General features: G+C 45.9%; 3 protein-coding genes across 21 annotated transcripts in view; 2 read left to right on the top strand and 1 right to left on the bottom strand.

Annotated features, from left to right (window-relative positions):
• LOC143895153 (uncharacterized) overlaps positions 1–18283 on the top strand; it is a 185145-nt gene extending 166862 nt beyond the window's left edge. For 9 of the 17 annotated variants that reach the window (XM_077402046.1, XM_077402044.1, XM_077402042.1 and 6 more), the window contains 12 exons: positions 578–604; positions 791–826; positions 1339–1443; positions 2141–2185; positions 2975–3037; positions 9624–9650; positions 9901–9954; positions 10553–10579; positions 12205–12240; positions 13642–13776; positions 14342–14601; positions 15373–18283. In XM_077402046.1, coding sequence (XP_077258172.1) covers positions 578–604; positions 791–826; positions 1339–1443; positions 2141–2185; positions 2975–3037; positions 9624–9650; positions 9901–9954; positions 10553–10579; positions 12205–12240; positions 13642–13776; positions 14342–14467 — 681 coding nt within the window. In that variant the 3' untranslated portion in view covers positions 14468–14601; positions 15373–18283. Of the gene's footprint in view, positions 1–577; positions 605–790; positions 827–1338; positions 1444–2140; positions 2186–2974; positions 3120–3767; positions 8183–9623; positions 9651–9900; positions 9955–10552; positions 10656–12204; positions 12241–13641; positions 13777–14341; positions 14602–15372 lie in introns of those variants that run through there. The other 8 variants (XM_077402033.1, XM_077402034.1, XM_077402035.1 and 5 more) reach the window with 8 other exon arrangements.
• On the bottom strand, positions 17056–19232 carry LOC143895163 (putative peptidyl-tRNA hydrolase PTRHD1). Of its 3 annotated transcripts, none has more exons than XM_077402058.1 (3): positions 18626–19232; positions 17576–17790; positions 17056–17359 (listed from the first exon to the last, which is right to left on the bottom strand). In XM_077402058.1, the coding sequence occupies exons 2-3, from the start codon at positions 17759–17761 to the stop codon at positions 17186–17188; spliced, it is 360 nt and encodes a 119-aa protein (XP_077258184.1). In that variant the 5' UTR covers positions 17762–17790; positions 18626–19232; the 3' UTR covers positions 17056–17185. The 3 variants fall into 3 exon arrangements, with proteins under 3 accessions (XP_077258184.1, XP_077258183.1, XP_077258185.1); XM_077402057.1 differs by having other exon boundaries at positions 17576–17764; positions 18626–19223; XM_077402059.1 differs by lacking the exon at positions 18626–19232 and adding an exon at positions 18035–18109 and having other exon boundaries at positions 17576–17764.
• A 303-nt stretch (positions 19233–19535) lies between these two features.
• On the top strand, positions 19536–24322 carry Prx2 (Peroxiredoxin 2). Its single transcript, XM_077402056.1, has 4 exons — positions 19536–19695; positions 22923–23075; positions 23497–23805; positions 23983–24322. Exons 2-4 carry the CDS (start codon positions 22942–22944, stop codon positions 24125–24127), a joined length of 588 nt encoding a protein of 195 aa, XP_077258182.1. The 5' UTR covers positions 19536–19695; positions 22923–22941; the 3' UTR covers positions 24128–24322.
• Positions 24323–24422: the final 100 nt, after the last annotated feature.

The raw sequence follows: 24422 nt of genomic DNA, 5'->3' as shown, positions 1-24422 counted from the left end.
AAAAAATAAAAGATTAATAATATAATAAGACTATATAACAAGAGATTGGATGATATATAGAAAAAATTATATAAGTATAATGTGAATTATATGATAGAAAAGTATGAGAAATTATGTATAGGATTTATATAAAAATTTCCATTTGATATTTTTTATTCGTATATCATTTTTAACTATATTTTTGGTTATTGTCTTTTTTTAACATCGCGACATATAACCGAATCGCGTACACAGCAAATTTCGTACGAAATACGATCTAACCAGCGCGATTTCACAGAAATTAGTTTCATTCCGGATCCAATAAATTTAAGCAAGATTCTATTATCGAAAAATAATACATCTTTTACGATCAATAAATGCAGCTGCTGCTATTTCCGATTGATCGCGAAGTTGGGGCGCATCTCTTCCATAGATGCCATCGTATTTTTCGTCACAATAGCTTCGCCGATCGCAGTTTCGGTGCGATCGCGATAGCGCCGAAAACTGCGATCGCGGCGCAGGCGGCGGTGTGTTAGGCAGAATCTCACGATAAAATGAATTTCTTTTCATGGCTGGGGCACCGACCTTCCACCCGTAGAAGTACAAAAAGCTCAGGCGAAGACAGGTATGTATGACAGTTTGTATTCGAGATATCTTCGTGTCTTCATCCTCGATCGCGCGACAAAAGAATCCGTCCTTGATCGAGGAAGGATGCGCGAAAGAGGATCCTTAATGTTACATCGAAGAGCATGTAACTCGATATTGATGCGACATATGTATATGAACACGGTGAATGCGTGTTTGTTCGCAGGGAGACGGCACGTTCGAGATGAACGCCGGGGAAGTGGTAAGTTAAATCTCAGGAAAGCGCGTCCTCGCGAATGCGTTCGCTATTGACCACGCTATTTACACGCGGTATGCGGTAATGTCGAGTTGAAAAAAAAAAAAAAAATTACGGTGAATGGATATCACTTCGCTTCCGTATCGTCCTAGCTGTTTGAGCGTGTTTTAAATTTTCGTCATCGCGACATCGACTCTGTGTTCCGTTACGGCCGCGTTTTATGTAGTTACGTAACCCTTTGCGGCACGATTTATGGGGATTATAAAGTGATTCGCCCAAAGCTGTAAAAATTGTCGGACAAAATCCGTTTTCCCTCCTCGATTTTACGGTACATTCATTATCGTTGGGGATTTATACGAATTTATAAATGCATCATTTATTCTTTGATAATTATATTTGATTAAAATCTACAAGCAAATCAATTTTAGAACTCGAAATTGATTCGCTGCGGAGGAGCAACCTTTTTTTCACCGGTAAGCGTCGGTGCGTTTTTAATTCGTGACGTTGTCGATGCGTAGATAATGGGCCCGCCTGGACCTCCAGGACCCGCTGGTACCCCCGGACTACAGGGCCCACCCGGGATCAAGGGTGACAGAGGACACGATGGCGCCAAGGGCGATCCTGTCAGTAACTATTATCTATCTGTTGTGCGCGCATATAGATATAAAAGCGCAGTTACACGCGCGTTCGCGTTCGCGTTCGCGCGATGGAAAACGAATGTTGATTTCTCTCTCCGAGACTACAGACATCGAATAACAGAATCGATCTGTTTGCGTCGCCCCCGTTTCGTACGCAAAACCGTCGTGAAAACCTTTTACACATCAACTGTAGCTTGATATTTTTATTTACCTCCGTTATACTATCACTGAATTTGGGAAACGTAACGACTACAGCGAGTCCGGTTATGATCGCAATAATAGATGGCGTTATTTTTTCGCGTTATTAATCTAGTTTTTAGTTCAAATTGTAGCGAACAAAAAATGTTTACAACACATTACGACGCGATGAAAAAATTTCATTCGCTCTTTTCGATATTTTAAAACTCTCTAATATCTCTTTTTTTCATCTCGCGGTGATGTTAAAAGTAAATGACGAGTCGAGAAAAATATTCGCGAGGTAAAGGCAGAAAGGAACTCGCCGAAGGACGCGCGTGGTTGAGAACCTTCCGAACGCAAGGAAGATCGCGTTTGCGATGTGACTCTCGAGGCGTGAAGCTATTCACGCTGGTGATCTTTGAGATCACCTTTTTGCGTGCGCGACACCATCGCGATGCGGACAAGCCCGTTCTCACGCGCCGCTCTTTCTTTTTTCACGTTACAGGGAGAAAAGGGTGCCAAAGGGGATCCTGGTCCGATGGGACTGCCCGTATGTATTTTCTCTCCAGATTACACGCGGCATGCACACGCACACATATATATATATATACACACACGCGCCACACGCGACATATATAGCCTTAAGCGCGCTCTAAAAAGGAAACGCGGATACAGGACGCACAAAGGCAGGATAGAACGCAGACGGGACCCCCCGAACGGGGATTCTCGGGGAAGGGGGGAATCCTGTGTCCTCGCTTTTGCTTTTTCTGCAAAAATCGCGTTGCGAAAATTCCGCGAACGTTGCGTTCTTAGCGTTAGTATCTCTTTCAGTCAATTTTGTGAGTTTACTGCAATTTATCGATACACCTTTCGCGCGAAAACGGAGGAAAATAACATCGTCTACGAGTTTATCTTTGACCAACACCCCCGAATATATGATGTATGAGATTTCTTTCCCCATTTCTTGGCAACTTGAAAAAACTTGAGACTCAAAGGGTTGTTGGGTATTGGCACACGTGGTATAATTATAACGAATTGGACTTTATCGGCAGAAGTTTAGGTACACGAGAAAGAAAGACGGGAGGAGGCGTGCGCACACAATGTTACGAAGGTATACGCAATCTCTCTGCATGACAAAAAGAATACGAATACGAATACAAGCGTTAGAGCACATCCTGCACATATTCCTCATCCTCCTCCACAAGCGGCGGAAAAGTCGCGCGCTTGGCCATCACCTGCAAAAACGTGCGAGAGACCTCCGCTGACGGGGGGGTCGCAAAACCGCGCGTCGAATCGGCGACGAGACATGCTGATGGGCGTTCTGTCTATCTACTTTCAGGGCCCCATGGGACTGAGGGGAGAGTCCGGAAAGCCCGGGGATTCCGGGAAACTTGGCGCCATGGTAAGATCGCGGACCTCCCGCTCCTAACGTCATCGTAACTTGGCGTCGCCGGCCGCCGCGGAATTCGCTGATAAGCCGATAAGTGCGTTCACATTATCGCCCGCGACGCAGCCTAGCGAGCGTGCCTCTCGATCGCCTCTCGAGTACGCTTGCTTCTGAGTGTACATACGATACATACATACATAAAAAAAAGGGGCATAGGGTAAGGAGGGAGCGTCGACGAGCGCGGTCGTCGTCACCGTCGAGAGAGCGGCGATTCGAGAGGAAGCCTAGTGAACACTTGGCGCTCGCGAGGACAGTCGCTTTCGCCAACGACGACTGCCGTTAACGCGTTAGATCGATAGAAATAGCAATCGCGGGGTGTTTAGTCCCGGAGTCGGCTGAACTCCGCCATCGTCCGAGATGGATCTCGAGCGCCGTCGTCGGTCTGTGACCACAGACTCTACCGTTCGAGGTATCTTAACGCGAGATTCTACGTCAGCCTTCTCCGGCATTGAAGAAACTCGGTGCGCCGGAACGCCGAGGTCGCGCGTTTTCCCTCCCGACGCGTCGGGAAGTGGTACGCATACGTCGCCGTATATAATTTCGATCGAATGTCTGAGAGACACGCGGGTGTCTCGCCCGTTTCGAAAGAATACGCGTGTTTCTTCGCGCGCGACTTCGTGCTCGAGAACGAAACCCAGAAGCTGGATGCAAGTTCCCTGTAGACTGCGATTGTAATTTTTCACAGCGTTCACAGGCGTGGGATAGATTTGTCGAGTGAGTCGATTGAAATCGAATGCCGATGCCGGACGTTGGGGACACTACAAGAACGCGGAAGGAACGTCTTCCAGGTTATTAAAGCTCGTCGAAGTTGGCCAGGAAGTGAAAATTGCGGCTGTACACGGGTTGTCCGATTACTGCCTAAAATTATTTTAGAAGACGGATTCTTTGACGAATTTTTAAAGGCGTATTTTCGATGTGACACGTTTCTTTTAATTAAATCGCCCTGAAATTATATCGGTTGAGAAAAAATTCCGATTCCGATTCGTCAAAAAAATCGTCGCTAAAATATCTTCCCGAGATCATCCCTGTACGTTCGATGCCGCGTACGTCGCGGAGCCGCTAATTTTGCAAAGGGTTTAAACCAGATCTACGGGAAACGGCATTAATGTATAATTGGCGGGTAAAGAGAAACCGCGATACTTACCGTAACCGTTTTAACGAGGTCCACGAGATTTGGTTTGCGCCACTTTCAAAGTAAGCTGCTCGCTCGGTCCGCGCGTTAACGCATCGCCACCATCCGTCCTCTTAACTTACTCCATACACGTCGGCAAACCGCTCGCGCCGACCGAGAACAGATTCTCGATCGCGCGGACACGAGTTACTCAGAGTTTGGTGGAAAGATAGAAAAGGATACGAATTTCGCCGTCCCGCTGAATTTTGTATCATCAGCGTATACGAGAAAAAAAAACCGTACGGACTCTGTTCTCCGAACGGGTCATTAGTGTAAGCGTGTTAAGAACTTCACGATCTTATCGAGTAAAACGTAAAGACACTTTAGTCACCGCACTGTTGCAGCAAAATTAAAGTATACGACATTTCATCGCGAATCACGCATATGTATACGAAATATTCGTAAACGTTCTCCGGTAATTTCGCGATATTTTATCTTCTCGAATCGCATTCGACAAATTTGCGTAGGAAGTTATGCATAAAACTTGAGGAGCGTGCTTTTTTCAATTTAGGACTCAATTTTTATTCAAAAATGAAATATTTCTTACAAACATGAGTTACGAGAAAGGAAAAAAGAATTAAATGGTGAATTTTTTTGATGGAAACGATTAAGTTACACTGATCTAGCAAAATCGAAAGTATAGAGGTTTAATTTCCGTCAAAACTAATTTGACGCGTTTCGAGAAACAATTCGCAGTCCAGCCCTTGTCTGGTAAAATCTACTTTTCCGTTGTGGCCTCTCCTGAGAATAATTCAGTCGGCTTGTACTTAACGAAAGCTCGCTCTCGCAGCATCGCCGGCACCTAATAAATAACCCAGCCATTTATCATGATTCCTCTTCGTTCTACATTTCTTCGTAGCATTCCAGTCGCATTTCACGAACCATCAAGAATTCCGCACGGTTACGTGGGGGATTCTGCAAGATATATCGATGAAGGAGAAAAAAAAGTGGAAAAAATAGAAGGGAATAAAAAATTAAGACTCTTGACATCGCATCGCTATTGTACTAAATTGTGACGTCAAAAGCGAGAAATCGGAACGTGGAGAGAGATCCTTTCTTTTGCGATAAAAATTAAAACACAAATATATATAAACGAAACTTTATATCGATGCATAGGTATCGCGTTAAAAATTCTCCTGATTACTCGTTGCTGGCGTCAGGATGGCTTCATCAGGAAACATCGATCGAACATCAATAACGTCTCTCATCTCTCAACGCTGCTCGATCCGGACGCGAACGTTGATAAGAACGCGTTGATTGACAATTAAATTCGCTAAAAGCGGCTTTTCCCTCGCGCAGAACAGCTGGATGCGTTTTAAATCATCGCTTGCACAAAGCTTGCATAAAGAAGCAGCAGTCGAGGCGTGGCAGCGAGAGAGGGAGAGCGACGGGGAAAAGGCCGGGGTATTCGGCCCCCTTTACATTCGGCAGAAACCTTTTACGAGAGTCGTGGGAAACGTTGGTGATATCGCGCGTGAGCATCGGCCGCGAGAAAATTTCACGTTCGCCGTACAGCAGTGAAGCCGTTTCCAAGGCAGGCCGTCACGAATAACAAGTGGGAGATACACCTGTCTCTCTGCCTCTTTCTCCCTCTCTCTCTCTCTCTCTCTCTCTTTCTCTCTCTTTCTCTCTCTGCCCGCTTTCGGCTTTTCCGCTACTATCCCGTCGGGTGCACTAACGTGCGCTATCGATAGTTCGCAATATTTTCCTGCGGAAACTCTAACGCAGCTGAGAAACACGGGTGCGTGACGTTTTCATCAATAATAAAGTCGATACAACATGCTCGTTGGCGATAAACTAGACGTCAACTATACATAAGCGTCTGTGGACGCGATTTAACGTTTACGGTAGTCAATAATTTCGACAAGCGTTTCTCGGCGACGTGGTCGACAAATTCTGGAGTTAACCAAGTCCTTTTGTTCTTTTACGAGAATGTCTCGCGAATGCTGAAACGGAAATGTGAGAAGAGTTTCGATACCGTGAGTTACGATCCTCGCGTCGACTCCGCGGGAATCGCACGATTACACGCAAAAAAATGTAATTACCGGCAGGTAATCGCTCGGCCTAAGAAGGATCTTTTTCCAAGTGCAACAAGATGCCCTATTAAAAAGCATCTTTAAAGACGATCTCGGTAGGAAAGTCGAAGGTACTAACCACTTTCCGCGGAGGATATCGGCGGCTGGTGTGCCGCTCCGGTCGCACGGAAATTGATTTGGATCACTTGAAAATTGTCCCTTCAGTTTTAAAACTCTGAAACGTTAATTGAAAACCGTCTCATCCACGAATACAGGAATTAATAACAATTTTCACCCATCAGGAACTGCTGACAATTAATTGGACCAAATTCGCGTCGCAAAGTGCTGTTGTACCACTATACGCGTACGTCGAGTACAGTATTTTGAGTCGTTTAAATCAACTTCCGTGCCGATCGATCGCGCGCACCATCCTCGGCGTCTAAAAATACAAGGAGCAAGAAGAATCGCGAGAGAATGTACATACAGTGTAGAATAGACGGTGGCTCTCGGCGCGCCGTCACACAATCGATGTACCGTTTACCACGGACTTGTACGAGCGGACTACTTCTAACACCTTATCCCTGTGTGTACACCCCCGATAAATTAACGCAGATTTAGTCTTAAGAGGATAAACTGGACGAGAGAGACCGCGCGAGAGCGAAACGAGGCGCTCCACGTCGACTCCCAACACCGACGACGCGACGAGACCCTATCCGGCGGCAATTCTCCTGTGCGTGCCAAGAGAGTCTACGATACCGCCCACATATACATATTTAATAACACGAGCACGAACACGTCATATATGTATACAAAACGCTCACACGTACACGCGCGACACACACCTTGGCATAAAGGAACGTATGCGTGAAACGAGAGAAACGCAGTCGCGTCGAGATGCGCAAGTTGAGAGATGTGTATATATAAATTTACAGGGCGATTTCTCAATCCTATATCCGGCGAATGTACGGTTTTTTCGGCAACGCCGGAACGGAATTTCTCAATTTTTTATTAAATACCCTTGCCCGCGAGAGTATCTCATTATCTCGGCAAGGAAGCTGGAGTGTAAGCCGATATGGATAAAGCTGTAATTATCGATCCTGCAAGAGGATATCCACGCTTGTTTTAAGTCGATTCGATGTATTAGTCTCTCCATCCTCGCCGAAATTCAGTGGGCGGGCGAGAGTGCCCATTAAAAAGTTCCGTTTTAGTGCTCCGGATAGATCGCGAAAGTTCGCCGGATGAAACTCGCGCTGTATACTCATTTGTATGTGTATGTCTATATAAATGTAAGTACAAGTAAAAGGTGCACACACGTAACTGCGTGTCGTGTGCAGGTATACCCACGCGCACGCACACAGAGGCTGTCACGTCGTGTCGAAGGCCTCTACGGATTCGTCGACGATCCCCTGACGAAAATTCGAACGGAATCTAATTACGATGTTTCCCCGACATCCAAGACTAAAGGGTTTTCCCGAATTAAAATTGTACTCTGGTACTTGAGCAGTTAATTTTTCAAGTAATTCATAAAACAAGTTTTGTCTTAGCAAAAATTTCAACTTTGCTCGCCAAATATTTGATCAAATTTTCGCCCGAACGAAAAGTCGACTGCGCGAGTTCGCGGAAATACCCATATAACTGGAGGAATGTTTCACGGTAGACACAGGAGACGCTCTCTGTGTGTGCACATGATACGTATATACATATATGTATGTATATGTATATAGATATATGTACGCGGTATATGTACACACGAGACTCCCCCCCAGGCGTGTGTGTGCGTGCGATAATTGTTAAGGCGGCGCTCCTCTTAAGCCGATCAACTTAAGGCGACCTAATTGAATGCGTATGTGAATACTGACTCTAACAGCAGTTTTGTTTTACATTGTCCCGATTAATAAACAGAATGTGCATGTGCCTGTGTCCTTTGCTTCTAAAACTGCCTACCAGATTAATGCTTTCACACACGGTTAATCCACGGTAACATAATCAGATACCCGCTTCTTTTGCATTGTGCTCCGACTGTTTTTTTTTTTTTTTTGCGATCCGGCCCAAGTCCGGATAAACGAGTCTCCGATCACTATTCGTTCTTCCGTTCTCTCTATGTATATTTGCATCTGTTTGCAAGTTGCAATGGAAAACGATTAAAGACAAGGAAAAAAGGAACAACCAAAAAATTAACACGTGTTAATTTGCTGCGACCACGACGGTGGCGTTAATCGGCGGATCATTCAGGCCGACGATTAATCTTGCTACCTTAGAAATAAGATCGGAAAGAAGAAAAAAAGATATATAAAAAAAATGGATGAACACAAAGACGCGATGCAAAAGCGTCGACGCTTCGGTACGAAGTACACGCTCGTTTTTTTTCAACTTTACTCAAGTTCTTGCTTTACCTTCCACGACGCCGACCGCCCTCGATTGTCAGTCTGTCCCTCTCTCTTTCTCTCTTTTTCTCTCTCTCTCTCTCTCTCTCTCTCTTTCTCTCTCCCTCTCTCTCTCTCTCTCTCTCTCTCTCTTTCTCTCTCTCTCTCTCGGTGTCGGGATTAATTTTGATAATATGAAAGCGGGAGTGGAGATTATCTTGCGACGCGACGATGGGTCGAAGATGAGTTTCGTAGTTGAAACGCCTGAAGAACGGCAACTAAACGAATCTAATTCATTACACGCCGAGTGAGAGTTTTACTCCGCGGAAGAAATGTTTGCACATCCGTTTTTAAGGGCGGAAATAGCTCGAAGCGCGTTCCCCCCCATCTCGAAATTTATATATATGATAAATCCGCAATTACACCTCAAATATTTACCGAGGACGGGGATATTCGTTGTAACAAGAGCGCGCCAGTACAGAATTCAATAGAAACGCAATTTCGTTACAACGAAAACCGATCGAATATCCCCGGCCAATATCTGTACCCGGGCACATCAAGCGCCGATATAGCGCAACTATAACTTAATTTGAAAATCCGAACGAGAGTTTCGAAACTTCATCCGCGGCGCGCGGGGAAGCTGCGGGGAGAATGTAACGCGATCGAGAGTCGCAGCTATATGTATTTATGTATATAGCGAAACAGCGGCGCTGTGCAAATATTCTTTCTCGCCGAGCCAGCGACAAATTTTCGCGCGAAATTGATCGACGCGCGACACGCGGGAATTAAAACGAGGACCGATCCTGAAACACTCGAGGGCGCAGCGACGGTGTCAAAAGGGCGATCTCTAAATATTATAATAAAAAAAAGTCCCCCCCCCTCTCTCTCCCCCTGCGCGACATAGTTTTTAAGTCGCTGTCGACAATAATTACACGCTCGATATTATCGATGGGCTACGCCGTGTATCTGACGAGGTTTCCTCTACCTTTCAGGGATCACCAGGATTAGACGGCATGAAGGTGAGCGATCCACGGGATGACCCCGTTTTCACTATAAAATTATACCTTTCTCGTTCTCGGACACGCTCTATTTCCGTCTCGTCTCGTCACGTCTCGTCACGCGATTCGAAATATTATGATCGATCGGCCGAAATTAGACGCCGAGCCGAGAAAAGTCGCGAGCGTGTTTCATCCTCATTGGCTTTTACCTTAACGACGAGAGCGAGCCGAGTTCCCCAAAATCGCCCGTCATGTTCCTTCGTACTTTCAGGGCGCGCAGGGCGAGCCAGGGACGAAGGGAGAAAGAGGAGATCCGGGATTGCCTGTAAGTCCTAACGCTTCACATCAAGTATTTATCCGCCGTCGAATCTGATCCGTCTGAACGCGCGATATCACCCCGCTTGCCACTCGTGTTTATCGAGAACTCTCGGGTATATATATATATATCCCGAGATTTATCGAGTATTATCCCGGGGCAATCTTCATCAAACAATAATTTTCCGGTTTCGCGGTTTCGGATCATTTGAGGCGCGCGCTCCCGAATAAATATTTTGCCGATAGATTTCTCTCTTTATACATTTAAAGTCGATCTTCCGCGTCGGCGAATCGAATTCCTCGACAAATAAGCATCGAATAAAATCTCGCGCGGATCTCGCCTCGCCGTTCTCTTGCCGCGTTGGAATTCGATCAAATCGTCAATCGCGAAGTTCCTCTCCGTCGATTGCCGATCCCTCTTGATCTCTCTGTTTCACACCGCTCGCGATTTCCCGAGACCCGTGATCGTCGCGCGGGCACGTACCGAGATCGAGTCATGTCCGAGGAACGGCGTCGAGTCAACCCGTTGACTCGATTACATCTCACCGTCGTCAACGGAGATAGAGAGAGAGAGACACGCTAACGAGTCGATCTGTGTTTGTCCCCAGGGTACCGACGGGATTCCCGGCGCGGAGGTACAGTTGGCTTTCGATTATCGCTCGTCCTCCGGCGCGACTGCGACACAGTCTGACACGGTCTGACCAGCCCGGGGTAACGACGACACATTCCGCCTGATCTACCCCGGGGACTGTCTCGGAAAAAAAAAGAAAAAGAAAAAAAAGAAATCGAAAATCGCCGTCCTCTTTCTGCCTCCTCCGTCCGATTTCGAAGAGAACGGAGCAGCGTCTTGCGCCTTTCTCCCTCTTTCGTTCGGAATCTGTTCTCGCAAACTCTTTTTTTTTTGTATTCTTTTCGGCATGTCGCATTCAATTGCACTCATGAAAAAGCCCTTCACGTATCGTAATCTGCGCAGATGATTTTTCAATAATTAGACTCTCAATCAACGTTCAGTTATATAGAGTTATATAGAGGATTTTTTTTGGAGTCGTTTACTTAACACGATCGATTTCGTACTTATCGTTTAATATTTTTTCGCGCATAATAATATTCGGCGTTTGTGAAAAGAAGACCAGGTCATGCCTGATATTATTTGCGCGGGCAAGTATAGCTGTTGAACCGATTTAAGAACTGGGAAAGAGACTCATGTGCCACCTTTTCGATATATATACGATCAAGTTGGAGAGGGTCGCGCCCGATCAAAATTTACGGCCGAATTATAAACGGAGGGGGAAACGCGCAACTCCTTCATGCTTCTCTCTGGAGTGTCCGGAAGGATGCTCGAGCAAGTGCTCGTGTGACCGCTCGATGCGCATTAATGCGGGAGTGTATAAACGCGGACCGACTCTCTCGTATGTACGCTCGAATGCACAGGAAGGTATTCGAGAGAGGATAATCCCTTTCACATCTGGACGTACGACAGCTATATCTCGGACCGCGGCGCGCAGTATTTCCTTTTTATTTAAGAGAGCAGTTATCCTTTTAAAAGCACGCGTGTAACTCGTTCCTTTGCGGCAAATGTCGCGGCGTGATATTTATTATTAATTTTGTGACAAATGTCGCACCTTGATATTTATTGATCGTATACCTTCAGTATGCGCAGCGTGTTTTAATACATCGGGGAAAAAGAAGTTGGAAAATTATTAATATAATATCTCGCTGGCTTTTATCTTGCTTTCAAGTTTGCAATTTTGAAAATTTAATCGTGATATTTACGCAGATAATCGCACGTGAGTCTGTGCAGCTAACAAAATTCTATAATTGCCCGGAAAGTTAAACTGAATCTAAAACGGAGAGCTCTCCATGTCTGCGTCTCACACCCTCTCTCGTATCGGTGCCGTTTATTGACATCGGATATTCTCGGTTTATTGACGTCTCTCGTCGGAGGGAAGAGCAATAACCAAGTGATCCACTCTCGAAATGCCGTGCCCGTGGTTCCGGCCGCGAATCGATATGCCACCCTATACCCACCCGTTACGGCTCGATAGGTGAGACGGTTGACGGTAACGGAAAAGAGCTTGCCGCTGAGATCGATATAACGTTATACGACTATCGCGGTCACACGCGGCACCCTTCCTCGAGCCCCCTTTCGAGGCCCTTGGAAACCGCTTCTTTTCTGGAACGACCGTGCGTCTCGCGCGCGCAAAACGACGGCCAACGTTTACCGAATAAATTCCTTTTGACCCGTGTTCACCAATTCCAGGGACCGAAGGGAGAGAAAGGTGCCAAAGGCGAATCTGTGAGTATTGACTTAATTCGAGTAATTCACGTTCTCGACGCGCGTGCTCCGCCGCGCGTCGCCGATTGTGCGCGATCCACTCGGAGTTATATCGTCATTTTCTCTCTATTTTTCTCTCTCTCTCTCTCTCTCTCTCTCTCTCTCTCTCTCTGTCTGTCTCTTTTTCTCTCGCGAGGATGCGAAAGCGATCGTGCGTGATTAAATCGCTCGTACGCTTTACGGGGTTTATTTGCCGAGAGATAACTGATGAACCGCGAAAAAGAATGCTGTATCCGGATGCTGCGCTCGCCTCCGAACAGACGTACAATTATATGCACGTGTCCTGGCAAGTTAGCGAATACTCTCGTACACGGAGGATCCTCGCATTAGTCGATCAGTTTACCTTACTTGTCAAAGTCATCGAGTTGGAGACGTCGGACGACCGACGGCGCCGGCGCGGGGGCGAAATTAATTACCGCCGTTGGCTCCGCAACGTCTTCGGGACTTCGCTTGATTAGCTCGATTCCGGGACGACGTTTTGAATTAGAACGAGTGGGAAGCGCGTATCGAGTTTCGTGACCGTTGAGCAAACAAGATCGTCGCGCGCGACTCTCGTCCTTTCGCATCCTCGTACTTCATATTTTATTCACGACGTTCACGACTATTGCTGCGAGCACGTCGGTGGGACTCTCTCCTCCGTGCCGCCCACGCCGACGTCGTCATCGTCGTCGTTCGCGACGAGGAGACTGCGGGATCTCCGCGGAGCCACAAGGTCACGAAAAGTAGGAAGCGGAGGAAGCTCTAGTTGTAGGAACACGAGGAGAATATCCTCACACACCGCCCACCACTCCCACCAAGTTCCACATGAGACTAACATACTTTACGCGTGCATAGAAATTTGAAATATATATATATATATATGCTGCCACCACCGTTCCGCGAAAACGTATAGCGACGAGGCGCGAATAATGTTAGAGAGACGCTAACATTAAACGCTCGAGGAACGAAGCGCCAACGGGAGCGCTGTCGCCGTCGCCTTTATCTCTCTCTTTCTCTCTTTCTCTTTCTCTCTCTCTCTTTCTCTCTTTCTCTCTCAGCTTTGATGACAGAAAAGATCGTGCCTCAGCGATCCGGTAAATGTTAGCGAATTAAGTCAAAAGGGCACGGTCGGCACCGAGGAATAAAAAAGACCTACACGGTAGTGATTATCAGTATTAAAAATCCGTTATAATTAAACGTGCGACCCGCGACAGGCTCACCTTCGCTCTTTGTACTCGTCGGGGTATTGTTGCACCGTATCGATCAAGTACTATAATGCATAATCCAACAATATTATGCCTGGCCTTATTTGCACGTCGCGTTACTTTGCATCGGGTGTTTCGCGCTGTCCAGAGAGATGATGCATTTCGCGTGTGCGCGCAGGGGCCGCCGGGTAAACGCGGCAGAAAAGGCGACAAGGGCAACAAGGGAGATCAAGGTGTTCCAGGATTGGATGCCCCGTGTCCGCTGGGACCGGACGGACTCCCCTTACCGGGCTGCGGCTGGAGACCACCGCAGGTAATCGATAGCTTTATTTTGCTTCGGAGTTTGTGGGCAGGAGGAATTGTGGGAATAAAAGTTACGCCCCCCCGTGTATAATCTCGACTCGTACTCGTAGCGCAGTAAATTAACGAAGTATTGAGACAAATGTACACATATATTACGAAATTTTTACGAAGATCTCAGATTTATAACGATACAATTTATCAATTATCAATGGCAGTTGTAGTACGCAGCTTCCGACAAAATTAACGAGTCGCTTTCGCAAGATGGGAGAAACGCACGGGTGTTCCATTGAACGCCAATTATCTCGCGGCGCGATAAAGAAATAAAATGAAGGAATGCTCCACGAGTTTTTCGCGGATTTCGAATTAATCGATTGACCGTTAATAGAACTTCTCTGCAAGTATTGTTCGGCAAAATCGCATTATCCGAGCAAAAACGGTGCTTCTTTGCAAGTTATCGCGGGGTTATTGTAACAACAGCGCGGACACTAATAGTCTACTAACATCGAACGCGAGATAAAAGAAATAGAGGGGTAGTAGTAGTGGCGGAGTATGCTTGGATTCTGGTGTGTGCTTAGCAGGACGTCACGAGCACGTCCACGCCGGCGATCGAGGGTCCCGAGCCCGCGGAGACGGATTACGAGGAGCCGGAGGACGAGTACGAGGACTATACGGACCCGAACGGGAACCTAGCCGAGCAATAATGCTCGTTTTTGTGCGCTGCACTAATAACCACCGACAACTATCACCACCACCACCACCACCACCATCACCACCGCCACCCTCGCCACCCTCATCACTCGTCTCACCCCGTTCTCCCAAACTAACGTGGTCCCCGGTAATTGCGAATCCCGTGATAATATACTAACGCAATGTGATGCTCGTCGACAGCTTGGTCTCGCTGTCGAGATCTTATTTGCGCTCACCGCTTCCTAATGCGATATCTATCGGTTGCGATGATACCGAGGACAAAACGTTGCTTTACGTGTGTTTGAAACCTAGCGGGATTCGCCGCGCGAGTAGAATTAACTAGAATCTCTAAGCCTGTCTCTTTATACGCAAATCCCTAGCATAATTTTCATTTGCCGTATCAACGTACTCGCACGAACTCCTACGTTGCATGTATCCAGAATCAACGGGTTCCTAATTTTTATTAATTATTAAATGTATGTGTAGTTATAGACAGCACGCGAATTCTTTCCCATCCCTTTGTAATTTATTAATGCAACGCGATAAAAAAATTTGGAGACCATCCAAAGATACTAGAGTTCGCATATAAGAAAAGAAGTATTAAATGAGAACATCTCACGCTCAATGTCCAAGATTTTATTGCTTATACAGCTGTCTGTATGTTACTACCCGCTCGCTTGTTTGCTCGTTTCTCTCCTCCACACACGACTCTCTACGTCTCGAAATTAAGCTGGCAGACTCTCGGAAAGATTTCTAGAAATCTAGAGTGCAGCTCTAGATCTTCTTCTCTAGCTTCTGCCTTATTGCGGCCAATGGACGCATCGAGACGATTTTCCATTCGGGAATAAACGATCTCAAGCTTGCTTGCGCGGAGAATAAAAGAAAACGGTGGACTTAACTGTCCGTTTTGCTTTTGCAGCCGAGGAGCAACATTCTGCGCCAATGGCTGGAGGAGGAGGAGGAGGATGGGGAGGAGGTGGAGAACGAGCGGCAGTGATGTTGCAAGGACAATAGCGCATTTTTTTCACAAGGACTTCTGTATACCCTCCCGTTCCCGCCTCCGTCTCGTTACGACCGCGTTACGAGAAAGAAAAAAAACAAATATACGTATATATACGTATTATATATACGCCAAAATAATCATCTTGCCATCGAGAGTGTTGTAAATATGTGTACTTATACAGTGTCTAGCGTCCGCAGTGCGTGTACATAAGTAATTAGAGCTTACTGCGAATCTACGATCGTATCGGCGACGACGACGGTCGTCGGTATCGTCGACTAATCCACACACATACACACATGCGTACAAAAAGTATACGGTGACGGATCCGCGATCGATACTCTCCGATTTTCGTGCGCGAGGGAAGACGGGGAAGGAGTCTTCCGGGATGGAGATTCGGCGACGATTTTCTCGCGCTGAGGAACGTCGGGACTGCGTCACAGGACCGCGGAGACCTTCCGGAGCAAAGTCGGAGACGAGGGATAATCCCGAAAGAATCGCAGTGAAGTGCGCGAAGGACGCATCATCTCGCGGACGAACGTGATGGTGCCGAGAGATGGGGAAGGAGGATCGCGCTCTTCACGCGAGTCTCGCGGCGACGACATATTTCTCCGTGGAAGGACGTATTCTCCGCGGATTTGAGACGAGAGCTACGAGACACGAAGGAAGAGTGGGAAAAAATCGCAACCGATGGATTAGCTCTTAGTCACGGCCTGAGGCGCGTTTCGAATGCCCCACCTTTTCATTCTCTTTTTTTTTCGTCTTTCAAACATTTCGCGTAAAATTTCCCAAAAAAATGCGAGACCATATCAAGACAGAATATCCGGGAAAATTCCTGAAGAATTGCGTTTTATCCCGGCGCGCGCGGTCGGGCCGCCTTTCAGCTAATCCCGCGGGAGAGACGCCGATTCGTACCTGTGAAGAGAGACGAGCTTCGCCGTACTTTTACCTGCACATAAGATAGAACAACCGTAGACTCGCGCGACGGGAAGGAGTTTTTTTTTATACGACTAGTTGATTAGCGGCGCGCCGTCCCGTCTAGATTAGAATAATATATATTTTAACGCTAGTACTGTGCGTAAACGCAGGGCACGTGCGCGTTGTCGATACCTGCGAGGTATATCGCGGAATTGAATCAGCGAGGCTATATCTTCCCGATGTCAGAAGTATCAAACCGCGCCGCGGCGTCTCGGAGCCGTTTTCTTTTTCGGTCTCTCCCGAACGTTATTCGTGGCCCGTCCCCCCGCGCGCGGATATTTTCCATACGACGTCGGTCGTGGAAAAAAAGGGAAAAACGAATAGAAGAAGAGAAACGAATAATGCCGAGGTGTTGCCCGTTGCAGTATCGACGTTCAGACGCTACGTGTGTTCTAAGGCTACGCGCGTAGAGCGCGGCTTATCTCCGGCGCGCATTGATCCTCCCCGCACGAATAGAGTAAAATATAAATGGCATTCCCCCCTTCCGGGGTTGGTATTTATCTCGTGCGAGCGCCGGAGAGTCGTATCTCATCTGTAGTAGCCCTCTCAGAGCCTGTCGGATCTTTCGGTTATCGCGTTCGATCACGGCCGCGCAAAATTTTTCCGGAGATCTTTTTCCCCCCACAGACGGCTGGATTTTCTCCAGATGCGGCGGGAGGATTAATTTGGATTCAAGCGTAACGTGGAAAGAGTATAACTCGAGATATTCCGTTCTCTGTCGTGTAATGCGGGTGTTTATTACCATTTATACCCGTCACATTTTGAGCAATTTATACTTCTTGAGGTACGGCTGCACCTTGTCCTTGGGGTAGGGCTTCGTCACCAGGCACGTCGCGACGTTCTCGGGCTGTTCTATCCACAGTTTGTGCCGAATGTCGTCCTCCGTCAATTTCGCGCACAGCTTCCGCAGATCGGCTTCATCGGCGGCCTACATTTATTCATTACTCGTGATTTATTCTTCGCCGCTTTTCGACTAGGCATTCTTACCAACGACCGAAAATATTTTACACGGGACAAAATAGATAACGATTTGAAAGGTTAATTCTCCCTGCGCATGCAACCGCTCGTCGAGCGGACGATCCTCTCGCGGATTAGGCTTCCTCGAGGGTCAAGCGAGCTCCCTTCCGCGAAAGTCAACACTCACCTCGAGGACCACCTTGTGCATGTTGTCTAAATCGGCGAGGTAGGCCTGCGTGTGGGCGTCGTTGTAAAAGAGATGGACAACGGCGGTGCACGCGTGACACGCTTGGGCGACCACGGCGCCCAACGGCCACCCCATCGTCCTCGTAAGATCTCCCCGCACCACCACGTACTGAACTATCCCGGACATTCTCTGGCGAGAAAAAGAGATCGGCTCTCCTACATATAAGATTCGCTTCGAATAAAACGATACCTTAAGGTGGAGTTCGGGGAAAACGGAGGAGAGAAAAGCGAGAGAAAAAGAAAAAGGATGGGATTGTGCGAGGAATTTCTCGAAATCGAGCCTAACGCGATCTAACGTTCAATAAAGAAATCCCCCTCCCTTTCACCCCCCCCCCCATTTTCCTCCCGTGGTCTCGATTAATTATTAGTAAGTGCCAAAAAGTATATTATGCATTCTTACAGATAAGAGGTATAACGCACACGCGCAGATGTAATTGGCGTGTTATTTATATATCGGAATCGTGTGTATCCCGCCCGGGATCCGCGGCGGCGACGCGACGCGACGCCGCGGAATCGCGCGTAGAAACACGTTCGCTATAGCATCGTTCATTTCGATGTCGCGGCATAAACGCAAAAGATGTATTATTTATACAGATTGTTGTTATTAAAAAGCAAATAACGCAGAAATATAATTAGCACGTACGACACATTATGGTTTACGAGACGGCGATTTTTCATCCCCGACTCTGTCTTCTCTTCGCTATTTATTATCTTCACTCTAGTACTTTATTATTACGTTTCTCTTCAGTCTTCACATATTTATTATCTTCACCCTATTATATATATTACGTTTTCTTCACTATATTATTTTCTTGTGCAAAGTGGTTATAGCGCGCTATAGACATTTGTGTAAAGAGAAAATAAAGGAAAGAAAGGACATTTCGTCATTTCGACATTTTCGAACATTATTATTTTTTTTTTTGAGAACGTCTTACTCAACTTCTCAAGGCAAATTAAACGATGAGGAAACAATAGCGACGAGAGAACTTACCTTTAAGCGATAACTTTCCGACAACGATAGCGTGCGCCGAGAGGTTAGCTGTCGTTAACTGTACGACAAACGTAATTTTCTTCAAACGATGTAAAACGTAAATACGCCAGAGCACGTGAACCAAAATGCAATCTGATGGAATCCGGCCGCGACGTAAATTCGGAGCAAACGTTGCAAGATACTCGAACAAATTTGTCACCCGTCACCGGCGCGTCACCGACGTCACTGCATCCGCTGTTATCCGCCCGGTAGGTAAATATCAGTGCGGCTAACTTCAGGAGGCTCGTTCCCCCCAGCTCTCTCCCGCGACTCGCGAGACCCGCGGGGGACACCAGCCGTTCTCGCGTTTCATACGTCAACCGAAGGAATATTAACCTGGGGATTTCTCAATCGATTTCCATTGTCCTCGAAATAACAGAGCTCATCCTGTTTCCTGTGTCTGAACTTTTCCACTTTTCACAAACTTCCCTCTTCTTTTCTCAAGGAGGTTCGATGGCTATAAAACAAAATGCAGAGTTTCATAAAATTTTAATATGTTGTTCTGGAATGCAAAATAGAATTAGGTGAATTTTTTAAGAATTTTTCATTCCCACTACTTCAACAAACGCTAGTGCGCTGTTTCCAGAACAGCGTCCCACTACTCCCTCCGATAGAGCCATCGAACCTCCTTATATAATCTAATATCTAATTAGAGCAAAGCCCGAAGGTTTTTGTTTTGCTCGCACTCCCTAGCAGTTCTTTCTTCGCACCCGAAAAGAGATGGACGCACTCGGCGTCCGGCGCGGCGAGAAAGAGAGGCGAAACGCGCGAGTGCACAAAGCGCAAGACGGAACCTCGGATCTTTTGTTCCTATTTGGTTCCTAAGTTCACGCGGTAGAACGGCCGACTGCCAGATGTCGCGACGATCCCCGACGCCGCTCGGCTCTCGGCGTGTATATATATGCAGCGGTCGATACCAAAAGGTTCTCACGTTCTCAGAGACCGGTCGACCGGCGAGTTCCTGTTCCTTTCTCGTCACCGTTACTTACGTCTTTCGGAGATCGCAGTCTTCTTCGAGGAAGCTACTCAAGGTAACCATCGTCGTCACCGAATTTTTCCGCATCGCTCGTTCGCCGTGCGTCATATAATTTCCCGTGAAATCGAGACATTTGCGAGCGAACCGGAGCAAACGGACGACGCGAATGACGCCGGGAGACGATCGCTCTAAATGTGGCGGCCTATCATTCCCCGTCCGACGCCGACGGTCGAAACCCGGCGGTTTATCGGACGACGAAATCGCTCGCGTTATTGTGATCGAGGCACCACCGGGCGGGCCACGAAAACGAATCACGTAAATTCGGCAGTTCCGGCGCGTAACACCGTTTCGCGATTCCATTTCGCGTGATTGCGCTCTATTTCGCAAGACCGGAGGTCAGCCGAGAGAGCGAGAGAGAGAGAGAGAGAGAGAGAGAGAGATAGAGTTGGAGTTGGAGAGGATTCAGATCATCAGATCACAACTATTCGGCCGTCGGCACCGTCGCTATCCGGCGAGTCGCGTATTACGGAACGAAACGAGTTTGCGGAGAATCATACGCGTTCCGTCGGAACAGAAACGCAAATAATTTCGAGGAAATAATTATTCTCGCGAATAAGGCTGTGTTTGTGTTCCGATATTCACCGTGGCGGTACTCGAAATCTATATATAGTTTACTTACGTCGCGCACATTGTAGATTTTCAGTGACTGACAGTGAATATCGGAGCGACAGCCTAAGGATCCCGTCGGCCGAGAATTTAGTGCGCCGTCGGGGAAAAATGTGTGAATTTGCGTTCTCACCGTCAATTCTGCTCTTAATTTCGAGAACGAAAGACCGAAAATGTAGTCTTGCGTGTATTTTTGTTCAACATAAAAATTTTATTTAATCTGACTCAACTTAAAAAACTTTGTTGGCGTTTTATAAATCTTTGGAACGTATTTTTTTCTTTTATCTCTTTCGACGATTGGAAACATTTTTCTGCGGCTTTTTCGTCTTTCTTGGAAACGTTCGTGTTCGCGTGATAGCAAGGAAAAAGGAAACGACGATATCGAATTCGTGACAGATCTTTTTTTTTGTTAGACCGATTCCGAGTTATTCTGTCGTTGCGCGAATTAACGCAATTCGGTATGCAGAGCGATGCCTTTGCCGGCGCACGCATCGCGTATGGATTTATGCGCGGTAATCACCGTCGGCTAATTACGTCGAGCAAATTACCGAACAGATTAGTCGTATTGTTTCTCATGAAAATTCCTTCGAGAATACGTCGTCGTCAGAAACGAATGTTGAAATTTAACGGCGGTTCGCTAACGAGAAACATGAATAATGTTGTATGAACGTGTGAAAGGCAACAAATCAGATATAATTAATTACGTTGTATTATGTATCAAGTTATTATATTAATCGTATACCATGCCAATAGATTGCACAATTACATATATATTGTCTACATAATATATTTTATATTTGGTAATTCTTCAGTGCATGTAAACAAGAAAATTTGCCTCCTAATTTTGAATGTCAAGGTCCACGTTGTTCGACACTGTTATGATTCGATGTAACGTTACAAGAGTAAACATTAAATTCCGTTAAGTGAGACTTTCACGTTTCGATCACGTTTCAATCCAACGAGGTTCTAATGGAAACACGAACAACACTGAGAGTGCTATATACTACAATGAATTGAGTACCATAATATGATTAATTACATGTTATTTATTAATTTATTATATTAATCGCATGCAATATACAATACAATCCTCACATTGTCTACGTAATGTATTTTGTAATATTTGACAATTCGTCGAGGTATATGAGAAAAAAAACAAATTGCCTCCTAATCTTGAATGTCAATTAGGATCCAGATTCGATGTTAACATTATTACGGATACAAAGAGTAAACATTAAATTCCGTAAAACTAGCCCTTAACGATTTCTCTCTCTTTAAGATAGAAAGAATGCAAGGCTGCGGTTATCGCTGAGTGCCCATTATTACTGGAATTAGCGAGCTCGGAATGGAGTCGTGCAACAAAGAAAAGTTTCGCTATACAACGCGAGGTCGTCCGTGCGATTGGTTGAAATGTCCTTTTCCGCACTTCTGCGCGAAGTCGCTTTATATTATACCAAGCGACGGTTCTTTTCCTTTATACCATACGTTCCTCTTTATTTTCCTCTCCTTATTCACACGAAATCTCGGCTTCTTGCGTATGCCTGCCTCGACCCGAAGGCTCCCACCTGGTGTCCCGGTTCAATCGATCCCTCGGTGTTCGTCCCATTTGGTCCTGGGGAAATACTGAATCTTTTTTCCCGTAAAGCGTCCCTCTTGCATTGTCGAAAGTTCAAGAACTACCGAGTAAATCTTCAATGTTAATTTATGCAGAATGCGGAAAGCTCTATGTAAATTTTAATTCGGTGCCTAGCGTGCGTCAGAGAGAGATATATATATATTACCGATTTATAATAAATTGACATGGGAGGCATTCAAATAAACGAGTTGACTATTCATAAAATTCGCGGATGGCTTTTTCTTAGACCGACGGCTCATTTAAATATTTATTTACTCGCGGTTTCCGAGTAAGTAATATTTAATAATTAATATTATTCCGACAAATATAAATTCGGTATGTTTAATCATAATTGATTCCCGCGTTTCCGCGTCATCGAATTCCTACGGGTCGCGTTATTTCTTTATCGTGTTTCATCTGTCCCGTTGTCGCGATTGACATTTCGTATTTATTGGTCGTCAACGGAAATAATAATGGCATGCGTGCGCCATGTGAATTCGTGACAAGTTATGTCGATACACGAAACACGCGGGGATCTTTACACAACTTATCGTTGACCAAACGTTTAGCTAGTGACGGTGCTGGAAACCTTATCGCGCGAATCCACTCGTGCTGAGTGCTGACTTTAACGCTGTTGATTACTTACTTTTACGAATTATTTAATCTTAAGTGCGTTCTCCATCGAAACGCGATATTTTCGCTATTTGATATTTCCAGAAAGATTTTATCGCGCGAACTTGCGAATGTTCAGGGTCGTTTCTTGGCAGAGACAAGTTGCAAGAATGTTATTCGAATTCTGTTAATGCGGCAATAAAAAAAGCTTTACAATGGCAGCGTTTGAATTTATACGTTTATCGCGGGGAGGCAGATTTTGCGTAACGACTTGATGGATAATAATATTAGATAATATTAGGAGTAAGTCGCATTTTAATGAATGCATGTCATCGTCACAAGATCTGAGATTGTACAGTTAATAGTTCCTTTTGTATTCTTGATTGCAGCAACAAAACAGCGGTAACCATGCCAGTACCTGAGCTCCAGAAACCGGCGCCCGCTTTCTCCGGCACCGCTGTTGTGAACGGACAATTCAAGGATATTAAACTCTCCGACTACAAGGGCAAATATGTTGTGCTCTTCTTCTACCCGTTGGACTTGTAAGCACATTACTATCGTACTTTCATAGACGGGATGTAACAAGACAGTTATGCTATCCTCAGTCGCCGCTGTACGAGAAGTGCTGTTGCGTAGTTGCTTAGTATTTGCATAAAGTACGTCCTTGAATCTTGGCTGATACATTTGAAACGATAACAAAGAGATATTGTGTTCTACATTCTAAGAGATCTGGAAAACTGCTCCACGTTTTAAAAATCGCGCTGCTAATTAGAGTTTGAAGCAATTACGGTTAACAATTGGCTGATGGATTTAACGAAGAAATACCTGAATTTCGAGAGATTTGTATTTACAGGAAAAAACAATTTTAAAATCACATCGCGCAACATAAAGCTTTCAGAGTAAGAAATAGACAATTTAAGTGGACTGTCACGGGTTACGATTTGCATAATTATTTAACCGCAGCACTTTCGTGTGCCCGACTGAAATCATCGCTTTCTCCGACCGAGTGAAGGAGTTTACCGACATCGGCTGCCATGTGATTGCCGCGTCCACCGATTCCCACTTCAGCCACCTCGCGTGGGTAAATACGCCGCGCAAACAGGGCGGTCTCGGTGAGATGAACATTCCTCTGTTGGCGGACAAGAGCTGCAAGATCGCCCGCGACTACGGCGTGCTCGACGAGGAGTCGGGAATTCCCTTCCGTGGTCTTTTCATCATCGATGACAAGCAGAAGTTGCGTCAGGTCACCATCAACGATCTGCCCGTAGGAAGGTGAAGCTCTTGCTCAATTATTAAAGTTGTAGCAAGTTTAAAGTTTAAAAATTTGTTTTGTACCTCGCGATATAAGGGATTTCAAAATATAGGATTTAATGCGATTTTGGTATTGCTAGTAATACTAATGATCTTGCATATTATATTTGCAATAATGATTTATCATATTCACTGCAGATCCGTGGACGAGACTCTGCGTCTGGTTCAAGCATTCCAATTCACCGACAAGCACGGCGAGGTTTGTCCGGCCGGTTGGAAACCTGGCAAGAAGACTATGAAGCCCGACGTCGTTGGCTCGCTGGAATACTTCAAGGACCAATAGACAATAAATTCATACTAATGTTTCTCCATACCTACCGTTAACTGCACTCGCGTGTATGTGTGTTTTATACTCTTTCGCTGCGTACTCTTCGAGTTTGACACATTCTGTTTCTACTTAGCATAGTTAGATATACATATCGCGATCTTCACATTGAAATATTCGTCTGCAGTTTAATAAACGGATTTATTTTCTATACATTCTTAAAGAGTATTTTATCACCTTACGTGTACGAATTATGAATCGTTTGATATCGATATATCAAAAGCAATTGACGATACAGACATACGCAGATGGT

The sequence above is a fragment of the Temnothorax americanus genome, unplaced genomic scaffold, assembly GCF_048541705.1.
Source record: "Temnothorax americanus isolate GAGA-0224 unplaced genomic scaffold, ASM4854170v1 Scaffold15, whole genome shotgun sequence".
NCBI classification, from domain to species: domain Eukaryota; kingdom Metazoa; phylum Arthropoda; class Insecta; order Hymenoptera; family Formicidae; genus Temnothorax; species Temnothorax americanus.
Note: the sequence above shows the minus strand (reverse complement) of the source record. Positions and strands in the feature narration are given on the sequence as shown.